Raw genomic sequence first — 12,203 nt, 5'->3', positions numbered from 1 at the left:
GGGCCACTAAAGCTCTCAAATTTGTATTTGTTCAGATTCAAATATCTGTTGCAGACATTATTACATCCCTTGGACACCAGATTAATGCCATAAAGGAAGGATTTTTGAAATGCTAATATCAAAAGGCCTACATGAATCTGATGTCTCCTTGTATACTCCCCAATCCCAAAATAGATGACACTCAATCATTTTGTCTTATAATAAGGAATCGAAGCATCAATAAATCAAATTGCTTATATCTGCTTAATCTATCCAGAAAGTTCATCATCGACCTCAATCAAGACATTCACACACTTAACATCTAAACTAGTGGTTCTCAACCTTTTTTGCCAATGGAACACATGAAAAAAATAGTGGCACACCTGGCTAAATATATATAAAAAATATTTGAATTTTGCAAAATAAAAACATGGCAAGTCAGACAGAATACAACCGTAGACACAGATAGTCATAGACACATAGAGTGACTCAAACTAAAAAAAAACCCACAACTATACTCAGCCAAATTAAAAACTTGACACTTGGGATTTTTGGGACTAGATTTTTAATATTTGGTTTAAGGCAACTATTTTAGTGTTATGTTGTGCACAGACGGCCTTGACATCAACAGAAAGCAAGAATATGTCTCGCCGAAAGTCCTTGACATTGATAAAGTTTGTGATGTCACAGTACCCCCCAAATGAAATTCACAGACTTGGAGAACAATCGGAATAAAGTGTTTAGTAACGGTTGTGGCCTCCTCTAGCGTCTCATATTGCCACACAACGTCTTCTCATGGATCTCAGAACATTAGTAAACACTACCCGAGGAAGATGTCGCCACTGCTCAGCAAGAGCATGTTGAAGGTCCTGCAACGTCAGTGGTGGATTCACTTGCTGACGAACACGTCGACCCAGTTCGTCCCAGATGTGTTCAATAGGATTAAGGTCGGGGTTAAGCGACGGCCAATCCAGAACTTGGACACCGGCATTTCTTAAAAAATTCTGGGTAGCAATTGCTGTATGGGGTCGAGCATTGTCTTGTTGAAACGTTAGTCCAGGCCCATGTCTCTGCATAAACGGAAGAAGAACAGGTTGCAAAATCTGATCCCTGTACTGGACAGCATTTAAGTTCCCTTGGACAACAACAAGAGGAGAACGTCCATGTGCACAAAAAGAACTCCAAACCATGACGCTGCCACCACCAAATCGGTCAACTTCTCTGACGCATACTTGAGCGTAACGTTCACCTCGTCTGCGGTACACTCGGGCCCTGCCATCGGCAAATTTCAAAGTGAATCGAGATTTGTCACTAAAGACAACCAAAATCCACTGTCTTTGACTTGAGTAAATCTTATAAGTTATGTGTCTTGTGGCCCACACAAGTCGGTTACGGCGATGAAGAGGTGTCAATATTGGTCCATTATAGGGCCTCCGAGCTCGAAGACCAGCAGCCTGCAAGCGATTTCGAACAGTTTGTGCAGTTACCCTTCCACCAAACATCTCTCTACTTGTGGAGGTTGCAGCATAGAACTAAATACACTGGAATGCCAACGAGCGTCTACTTCTGTCAAAATTTGTGGCTTCGCGACGTTATTCGAGAAAGTGCACGGTTTACTTCCTGTATCTTGTTAGCAGACGATAATAATGGGGGGAGCCAGTATAGAAGCGTTTTTACGGGAAACCGATTAGGGCTAACCGATTTGCATTTCCTTTCCAAAAACATTTACGGCAAAAATTAGCCTAATCGGTTTCACATTATGGACATTCCTAATAAAAATACGGGGCATTTGGGGACAGTCAACTGGTACAACTTTTCGTTTTTATTTTTGGGCGGTGTCGCCAAGAACATAATAAAGAAAAGTGAATTTTTTTCACATTTTTCCTCAATTCTTCAGTTTTCAGCCATCTTGCGAGGCAATTAAACTCACCGCGTTTACGAGAACCGATTCGAATACCAACTCGATACCTATGTCTTTGTACAAAACGAGATAGGTAATCGAAACCGATTTGTTTTATCGTAAAAACGCCTTAGATATATAATAAGGCTCTGGGGGGAGCTAGGCTATCAAAAAATAAAGGCCTTTCTTTCTTCCATCTACCGAAAGGACCAACTAACCTTGACTGGAGGGGAAAAATCTTAACCATCGTCAGACGAACACGCCAAGATCCTATTAATAGTATTAACGAGGACAAAATAACAATTTGTTCCCGTCATTTTGAGCCTGATTGCTTAGTGGAAAATTTAAACAGTATTAAGTAGGTCTATTTTTATTAGGAGAGAGTGAGAAAGAAATGGGGTTTAACGTCCACTCGACACAAACTAGGTCATTTCGGGATTATCATATGGTTTTATTTTATTTCAATAATTCGCTTGCGCGTAGGGGTCTTTAGCAGTGGGAGGAAACCGGAGGACCCGGAGAAAAAACCCACAAGGTTGGACAGGCGACCCTACTCCTTGTCACGTACAACCGGGAATTCGAAACCACGCCAGTTGACTCAATGACAGGCTTTATGATACAGCACGCACGTGCTAACCATTCGGCCACCCAACCCCCCTATTTGTATTAGGCCTAACTGTAAATGTGCTTGATATGAAGTAACAATAGCATTTTTCTTGATTTTCTTTTTCACCACAAATTTATTTTATTTATATAATTCATAACAAGGCTTTATTTTAGGCTACCGCGTATGCAACGCCGGATTAACCATGGGCCCAGCCCCCCCCCCCACAAAAATCACAGTTGCGCACCTCGAGTATGGTCGGACCGAGGACGGTGACCTAGTGACGGGGCCCCTCCGATGCTTCGAGGGCCCTCCATCGGAAGTCTCTGGGGCCACATTCCCCAACGTTGAAGCAATATTGAGAATATATCTGTGTATGATGATTGTAACCGATTCATAAAACGGGTCAGTTTGTACGTTGGAACAGCCTTAAGTTAATATGATAGAAGAGCTTTTAGTTTAAGGGATAGGTTATTGTTATTGTCTAATAATATGAACTCTGTGAACTGTTGTAATGTTTTTTTGATGTATGTTTTTTATGTATATTAATTTATTACGTTATAAACTTCCAGGCTGCGCTACGCTTCGTAAAATAGTAACCTAAAGCATTGATGTTAAATTGTTTAATATCCCTGCGTAATTAATGCTCCCTGTGTCAGTCTTGCAAATGGCTTTCCTAGAAACCATGTTTTTTCGTTTTTGCGTGTGGTCAAGTTAACAGGCTCTTGGAGGTAAATAATTCTGTAATATTGCATTTGTATGTCATATTTCGTTTAATGTAGTATTCATTTATTTGTCCTGCTATGTTTTGCGTTGTGTTAAACTGTATTAATTTGTATTTTTCAGTTTTCACGTCTGTGTTACCGGCATGTCTTTTAATTCAAGTCTGGAAGTTCGAGTCTAAGTTGTTTGCGTTCATCATGTTGTATGATATTCTACGTTAGGCTATTTCCAATGTTTATACGATGATATCCTCGTCCGATGTCATGAAGCATTAAAGAGACAATGAATAAAGATATGTATATGGTGTATTACAGTTAGTCGAGTCTCCTTTTCAATCTATGGTGTTATACTCCTGTTATCATGATCACAGGCTGGGTGCGTTCGTCGATTACATGTCATTTCGGTCCCGCGTCATTTCGGACTTACGTCATTTCGGACTCCAAAAAATATGTCCCCGACATTTCGGACTCGGGTAGGTGACATTTCGGACTCGGGTAGGTGACGTTTCGGACTCGGGTAGGTGACGTTTCGGACTCGGGTAGGTAAGATAGAATTATACAACACACTGACGCCAATTTACTTTATAAACTATTTTATTTATCAACATAGCATAAAATGATAACATCGATTTATAACAACGGGCATATTATTTTATTTTTAAACATACCATATAGCGATAACAACGGTCATATAAAACATTCATTTATTGTATAAATACATACACATTCATACATTAACGCAACATTTATAACAACACGTGTATTTATTTGATGAAAAAATAGCTTTAGTCGGCTATTCATTTTTTTTTTTTTTTTTTTTCATTTTTTTAATTATGTAATTGTTTTTCACTGAGCGGGTGGACCATACAAATGACTTATTTTTTTTAATAGTCTACTAGTGCTCATCTGTTTTTCATTGTATGAATCCCATATATTAAAAAGTTGGCCTTCTACATGTCGATACCGACATTAGAAACGCCGATCAGTGTTTTTATTTCTCAATCATTTCTTAGCGGCTATTAGAAACGCCGATCAATTATCGCTATTAATCTTAAATACAACAATGGGATGGTTTCACTAATCGCTGGATTCACTAATCGCTAGATTAAAACAACAATCGCGGATCGATTATCGTCAACAATCTAAACTAATTCATCGTCAACAATCAAAATTTACTCATCAAAATACAATAATATCCGATCAAGTAAATAAACAAATACAAAAAAGGCAAGTAGCATAGGTTTTACTTCAAGTTCAAGTTCAAAGGCGTGTTGTCAAGTAATGGCCTGTATGGGATAAATAAAACAAGACTAACAATGTTTAAATCTTTATTAATGTGAATGGTCTGTCTTGAGCCTCACCTACAACGAAAGAAAAACAGCTATTACTAATATATACACACATAATTTTAAGTTTTATTTGAGTCCGAGTCCGAGTCCGAAATGTCGCCGGTCCGAGTCCTAAATGTCGTTTGACTGAGTCCGAAATGACACCGAGTAAGTCCGAAAAGTCGCCATACTGAGTCCGAAACGACGTTTGTGCTGAGTCCGAAATGACGCGGGACCGAAATGACGTGCTACCCGTTCGTCTAGGTCTCCAGCTGCCTCTATAGTGAAAACTCCTCTGCACGGAGTTCGAACACCTTTCGAATGGAATGAAAGGAACTTTATGCGGTAAATATGTAAGTGAACTTTGAAGTTTTCTGACATTAGTGCGTCCTTAGTATTATTTGAACTGTTATAAAAATTGCGGCAGTATTGATGAAGAGGACATTATATTTTTTCATTTGCGCATTGTTTACAATGGCTACGTCTGCGAGTGATCCAGTTGATCCTACTGATCAGAGTGCATACGGTTCTGTTAAATCAAGATCAGCGAAAAACTCTGAACGTTCATCAAAAAGATCGTCTGTTATTTCATTGAAGTTAATTCAAGCAGCCGAGGAAGCAGCTGTTATTGAACAGAAATTAAAGTATCATTCCATAGAAGCCGAAAAGAAATTAGAACTTGAAAATATTCAGCTACGTAAAGATTTGGATATTGCGAATGCAAAGGTGAATGCTCTTCGAAGATTTGAAAATGAAGATTTTAAAGTTGAATCCATGATACCAGTATGTGAACAAAATAAGTCAGAACTTGTCGCAACCTTTGTGAATAGTCATAATTTTTCTACAGATTATGGTGATCTGCCTCACTTGTCACCTGCAGTTAACCCTATTAACCCTGTGAGTTCGATAAGTAAACCTGTCATTCCTGCCAGTTCACCTTTGGTGTCTTTACCGCCGCCCCAAATTCCAGTTAGTGATGTATATAATAATACCCCACCTATGAACAATGCTGATCACTCTCATGCGTCACAGTCCGCTCCTGCCCAAGTGTCTTCCGCTGTACATGTACCTGCCAGTGACTTGGTTCGTATTTTGACAGATCAGGCTAACTTTAATAGATTACCCCCTCCAGAACCAGGTGTGTTTTCCGGTGACCCTTTGAAATATCCAAACTGGAAGTGTGCCTTTAAAACACTGATCGAACATAAGAACATTCCGAAAGAACAATGTATGCATTATCTGCATCGATATATCAGTGGTCCAGCTAAGGAAGCCATTGAAAGTTACTGTCTTCTTGACACTCCGACAGCATTTGAAGATGCAAAGTCATTGCTTGAAAAGCGATATGGCGATCCATTTATTGTGGCTAATGCATTTAGGGACAAATTAGAGGCTTGGCCAAAAGTACCTAACCGTGATGGTCCTGCACTGCGTCATTTTGCGGATTTTCTTAAACAGTGTTACACTGCGATGCGAACAATTAATTGCCTTAATGTACTGAATGATATGCGTGAAAATAGAAAACTGTTAAATAAACTCCCTGATTGGTTGGTGATGCGTTGGGGAAGAACTGTTAGTGATTATAGAAAAAAGAGACAAGAGTTCCCTCCCTTTAGTGAATTTGTTGGCTTTGTGACTGATGAAGCAGACATTGCATGTGACCCTTTAACTTCCATTACATATGCGCCTAATAAGAAAGAACATGTTCCTTCAACAAATCAACGTAGAACTGCATTTTCAACTGAAATAAAGGAATATTCGAGTTATGTTCCAGAAAATTGTGCCTTTTGTCATAGATCAAGTCATTCCATTAATGATTGTACTTTATTCACTAAAAAATCAATGTCTGACCGTAAAGACTTTCTGAGGTCAAACAGATTATGTTTTGCTTGCTTATGTCTTGGGCATGTGTCACGTGCTTGTAAATCAAGACTCAGGTGTAGAATTTGTAATCATTTGCATCCTTCATTACTTCATGGAGATACTGGTCAACCAAGTAGGCCAATGCGTAATGAAAATACTGAAGTCAAGTCTGCTGTTTCGCATACTTTAAGAACTGGGACTGATAAGTGCGCTATGATCGTACCCGTGTGGTTGTCTCACAAAGATAATCCAAGTAAAGAAATTTTGACGTATGCTCTTTTGGATTCTCAGTCCGACACAACATTTGTTTTAGACAAAACATGTGATGCTCTTGACATAGAAGGACTTCCTGTTAAATTGTCTTTGTCTACTATGTTTTCTAAAGACACTCTTATCGACAGTCGTAAACTTAATGGTCTTGTTGTGCGTGGCTATAATTTTGACGTTAGAATTCCGCTGCCTGATACCTATACAAGAGATATTATGCCGGCTAATCGTACTCATATACCGACACCTGATGTGGCGAAGCGTTGGTCATATTTAGAACCCGTTGCAAATAAACTTCAACCTTTGATGAGTTGCGACGTTGGATTGCTCATTGGTTACGATTGCGCAAGAGCTCTAGTTCCACGCGATGTCATACCCCCCGAGAGTAATGGTCCATACGCTGAACGGACAGACTTGGGTTGGGGAATCATTGGTATTGTAGATTTTAATTCGACTAATGAAGTAGATCATATTGGCTTGAGTCATCGCATTATAACTTGTGAAGTGCCTAATTTGAACACTGCGGACATTGATGGTCGACAGGATGTTGTCGATCGCTGCGATCAAGGTCAAGTTCATATTTCGTTTCGCAACAAGATAAAGGAAGTCATCAGTCCAGATTGTATTCTTAAGCTCATGGAAATGGATTTCAATGAACACTTGGATGACTCTTCAATTATGTCTAGTGACGACCGGAGATTTTTGGACATAATGTCGCGAGAGATTCATATTGCGCCAGATGGACATTACGAAATGCCATTACCGTTTCGGAGTTCTGAACCAGTTATGCAGAATAATAAAACTTTAGCACTTCGTCGTTTGTATCATTTAGAGTCACGTCTTCGTAGGGATAAACATTTGCGCTCAGATTACGTAAGTTTTATGGAAGACATTATTGATAAAGGATATGCCGAAAGGGTTAGTGATGATTCGTACATATCTGAACATGTTAATTATATTCCGCATCACGCCGTTTACAACCCAAAGAAACCTGGAAAAATCCGTGTGGTATTCGATTGTCAAGCTAAGTTCCGAGATAAATCTTTGAATGACTACCTGTTGAAAGGACCGGACTTAACAAACGCCTTAGTTGGTGTACTTTGTCGATTTCGGAAAGAACGAGTTGCCTTTATTTGCGATATCGAAAAGATGTTTTACCAGTTTCACGTTAATGTTGAACACCGAGACTACCTTCGATTTCTCTGGTGGAGAAATGGTAATTGTGACTCTAAACCTCAAGAATTCCGTATGACCGTTCATTTGTTTGGGGCTGGGTCATCTCCGGGATGCTCAAACTTTGCTTTAAAACAAGCCGCGAAAGATCACGAGAAAGATTTCGGCACAGTTGTCTCAAATTTCATTCAGAAGGATTTCTATGTTGACGATGGTTTAACGTCAGTGTCGTCTGTGAGTGAAGCTATCGACCTAATCAGTAAGAGTAAGGAACTTTTATTGTGTTGTGGAATACGTTTGCATAAATTTCTATCTAATTCAGCAGAAGTTATTGAATCTATACCGTGTCATGATCGTGCGGAAGGAGTAAAGAATCTCGATTTGACTTTCGATGATCTCCCAACAGAACGTGCACTAGGGATTGAGTGGTGCATTGAGTCGGATGCGTTCCGATTTCGAATCAAACTTTCGGATAAACCTTTAACGAGAAGAGGTATACTTTCTATTATAAGTTCGATATACGATCCGCTTGGCTTCATATCTCCTTTGTTATTAGTTGGGAAACAAGTTTTACAAGAAATGTGTAGGCTTAACACTGGTTGGGATGATGTGATTCCTGAAGATTTGCTACCACGTTGGCAACGGTGGAGAGATGAACTGTTTAAAATTGAGACTCTTAAGATTGATAGATGTTTCAAGCCTGATGGTTTTGGAACTGTAGTTTCCGTAGGGATTCATAATTTTTCGGATGCGAGTACATTCGGCTATGGAGTATGCTCTTATTTGCGACTAGTGGATGCTAATCAACGTGTTCATGTTTCATTAGTCATGTCGAAGTCCAGAGTGACTCCGTTGCGAGCTATAACTATTCCACGTCTTGAACTGACTGCAGCTGTCGTTGCTGTCAATGTGAACTTACTTATTAAAAAAGAATTAGGATACCCTACAGTTGCTCAATATTTTTGGACTGATAGTCGTGTCGTATTAGGGTATATAAACAACGATGTTCGTCGCTTTCAAACATTTGTTGCAAATCGCGTCCAGAAAATCCGAGATCATTCACAACCGAGAGAATGGCATCATGTTACAACGAAAGCAAATCCGGCGGACATAGCGTCTAGGGGCGCATCTGCTAATGACTTAGTTGAAAATTCAATGTGGTTTAAAGGACCAGAGTTTCTGTGGAAATCTGTAATACCGGATGACAAGGAAGATTATTCGAGTATCGCCTTTGAGGCAGATGATCCTAACATTCGTAAAATTAACTCTTTCGCTCTGAAAACCGAGAACAGTTTTGTTGTGATGAGACTGAGTTTTTGTTCTAGTTGGTTTCAACTTAAAAAGGTTATTGCCTACTGTTTACGTTACATGTCTATTCTTAGAAATCGAATAGCTAAGGACACTAATATTGAAAATCCTGTTGGACCTTTAAGGGTTAACGAACTTAATAAAGCAGAAATTGTGTTATTGAAGCTAGTTCAATCAGAAGTTTTTAGTAAGGAGTTGGAAACTTTGCGATCCGTGAAACAGCTTCAAAATGAGTCTAATAGAAATGACATTCGTTTGCGTCGGAAGTACATGTATATACAAAAGAATTCAACTTTGAGTAAGTTAGATCCATTTTTGGATGATAATAACCTTTTACGAGTTGGTGGACGACTTGGTAACTCAAGACTAAGTTGTGCTGAGAAATACCCAATTATTATGCCGCGTAAGTCTTTCGTGACAGAACTTTTAATTGCTCATCATCATGAATTGTGTGAACACCAAGGTCGTGGACTTACTGTGAATGAACTTCGTTTAAACGGTTATTGGATTCTGGGATGTACCAGTGCGGTTTCGGAATACATTCATAAATGTGTTAAATGTAGGAAATTGCGTGGTTGATGTCAAGACCAGAAGATGTCAAATCTTCCCGAGGACAGATTGGAATCCACGGCGCCCTTTACGTATTGCGGAGTTGATTGTTTTGGCCCTTGGTTGATCAAAGAGGGGCGTAAAGAACTCAAGAGATATGGTGTTCTGTTTACCTGTTTAAATTGTCGCGCGATTCATGTAGAGACTGTCAATACCATGACTACTGATTCTTTTATCAATGCGTTGCGTAGGTTTTTAACATTTCGTGGTCCAATACGAGTGCTTCGGTGTGACAACGGGACTAACTTTGTTGGAGCTAAGCGAGAGCTTATGGATGCTTTCAAAGAGATGAATCATCAACACATCCGACAGTTCCTGCTTAAACGTAGTTGCGATTATTTTGAGTTCAAGATGAACGTCCCTTCTGCCAGTCACATGGGAGGCATTTGGGAACGGCAAATCCGTACCGTACGCAGTATTCTTTCTTCATTAATGGACCAATCCGGTACTCAACTAGATGACGAGTCACTTCGGACATTTATGTGCGAGGCAGCTGCAATCGTAAACAGCCGACCCTTAACGACTGATACTTTAAATGATATCAATTCTTTAGAACCTCTCACGCCTAACAATCTATTAACTATGAAATCAAAAATTCTGTTACCACCACCTGGTAATTTTCAACAACCTGACGTTTACTCTAGAAAACGTTGGAGACGAGTACAGTATTTGGCTAATGTTTTTTGGTCCCGTTGGCGAGTAGAATATTTACAGAATCTACAAACTCGACAGAAGTGGACTCAACCCATTCGAAATGTTCAAGTTGGTGACGTTGTTTTGATTAAGGATGCTGAATCTCCCCGAAATAGTTGGAACTTAGGAAGAGTTGTTGTTGCGGATCCAGACTCAGATGGACATGTGCGAAAGGTGAAGATTATGATTGGTGATCGTGCGTTGGATGATAACGGAAAGCGAGTTAATCCTATATCATACCTGGATCGTCCAATTCATAAACTAGTTGTTTTATTGGAAAACTAGACCGGGGTGTTCCCCATCGAGGAGCCTTCGTTTTTGCGATTACGATTACGTCAGTGCGTTGCGGGACATTTTGTTGTTCTAACTTGCCATACATATAGATGTAGGCCTATGTACATTTTCGTTGCGATTTGGTTAGTGCGATACGAATATGGGAATTCGAACATTCTGTAATAATTGTCAATTTTAGTCTTGGTAATGTGCGTATATTTATGTACATGTAACATGTAATATCTTTCTGCGCAGATTGCAGAGTGTCTTGTCATGCTTCATTTTATGAAAATTAAATGTCTTTAATTTTGAGGAGCCATGTAACCGATTCATAAAACGGGTCAGTTTGTACGTTGGAACAGCCTTAAGTTAATATGATAGAAGAGCTTTTAGTTTAAGGGATAGGTTATTGTTATTGTCTAATAATATGAACTCTGTGAACTGTTGTAATGTTTTTTTGATGTATGTTTTTTATGTATATTAATTTATTACGTTATAAACTTCCAGGCTGCGCTACGCTTCGTAAAATAGTAACCTAAAGCATTGATGTTAAATTGTTTAATATCCCTGCGTAATTAATGCTCCCTGTGTCAGTCTTGCAAATGGCTTTCCTAGAAACCATGTTTTTTCGTTTTTGCGTGTGGTCAAGTTAACAGGCTCTTGGAGGTAAATAATTCTGTAATATTGCATTTGTATGTCATATTTCGTTTAATGTAGTACTCATTTATTTGTCCTGCTATGTTTTGCGTTGTGTTAAACTGTATTAATTTGTATTTTTCAGTTTTCACGTCTGTGTTACCGGCATGTCTTTTAATTCAAGTCTGGAAGTTCGAGTCTAAGTTGTTTGCGTTCATCATGTTGTATGATATTCTACGTTAGGCTATTTCCAATGTTTATACGATGATATCCTCGTCCGATGTCATGAAGCATTAAAGAGACAATGAATAAAGATATGTATATGGTGTATTACAGTTAGTCGAGTCTCCTTTTCAATCTATGGTGTTATACTCCTGTTATCATGATCACAGGCTGGGTGCGTTCGTCTAGGTCTCCAGCTGCCTCTACAATGATATCTAATTGTTCTGGGGAGAGATCTTTCTCCAAATTCAAAATTATCTCCGGTCTACGATGGGTCAGGATAGGCTAGTGTATTTGGTTCGGCTGGCCTCTGAAAGCGATATCCTGCGCACCATCAATGCCGAGAAACCATTGCAAAATTCGCCAGGGGCAAAAAAGAAGAGTGTTCATCCATTGATCATTATCATTCAGCTCTAACTCCGCGTAACTTGACCCCGTATAACGCGAATTATCGCTAACTCGAACAAAATTCGTTGAACGAATATTTTCTTTCGTTTTCCTTTTATAAAACATCGAATAACTCGGAAACTGTAACTCGAATTATCGCATAGCTCGAACTAAATGTCCGGTACAATCCTTATCGAAGTCTTATATTTACATCGCCTAACTCGAACTGTAAATAATGG

General features: G+C 39.2%; 1 protein-coding gene and 1 long non-coding RNA gene across 2 annotated transcripts; both read left to right on the top strand.

Annotated features, from left to right (window-relative positions):
* Positions 1 to 2,880: 2,880 nt before the first annotated feature.
* LOC126823629 (uncharacterized) lies at positions 2,881 to 3,514 on the top strand. Its single transcript, XR_007681236.2, has 2 exons — positions 2,881 to 3,214; positions 3,330 to 3,514. It is a non-coding gene; the product is annotated as an uncharacterized LOC126823629 (long non-coding RNA).
* A 1,319-nt stretch (positions 3,515 to 4,833) lies between these two features.
* On the top strand, positions 4,834 to 11,685 carry LOC126823606 (uncharacterized). Its single transcript, XM_050552532.2, has 2 exons — positions 4,834 to 11,385; positions 11,501 to 11,685. Exon 1 carries the CDS (start codon positions 4,966 to 4,968, stop codon positions 9,721 to 9,723), a length of 4,758 nt encoding a protein of 1,585 aa, XP_050408489.1. The 5' UTR covers positions 4,834 to 4,965; the 3' UTR covers positions 9,724 to 11,385; positions 11,501 to 11,685.
* The last annotated feature ends 518 nt before the right edge of the window (positions 11,686 to 12,203 follow it).

This window comes from Patella vulgata, chromosome 6, assembly GCF_932274485.2.
Source record: "Patella vulgata chromosome 6, xgPatVulg1.2, whole genome shotgun sequence".
NCBI lineage: Eukaryota > Metazoa > Mollusca > Gastropoda > Patellidae > Patella > Patella vulgata.
Note: the sequence above shows the minus strand (reverse complement) of the source record. Positions and strands in the feature narration are given on the sequence as shown.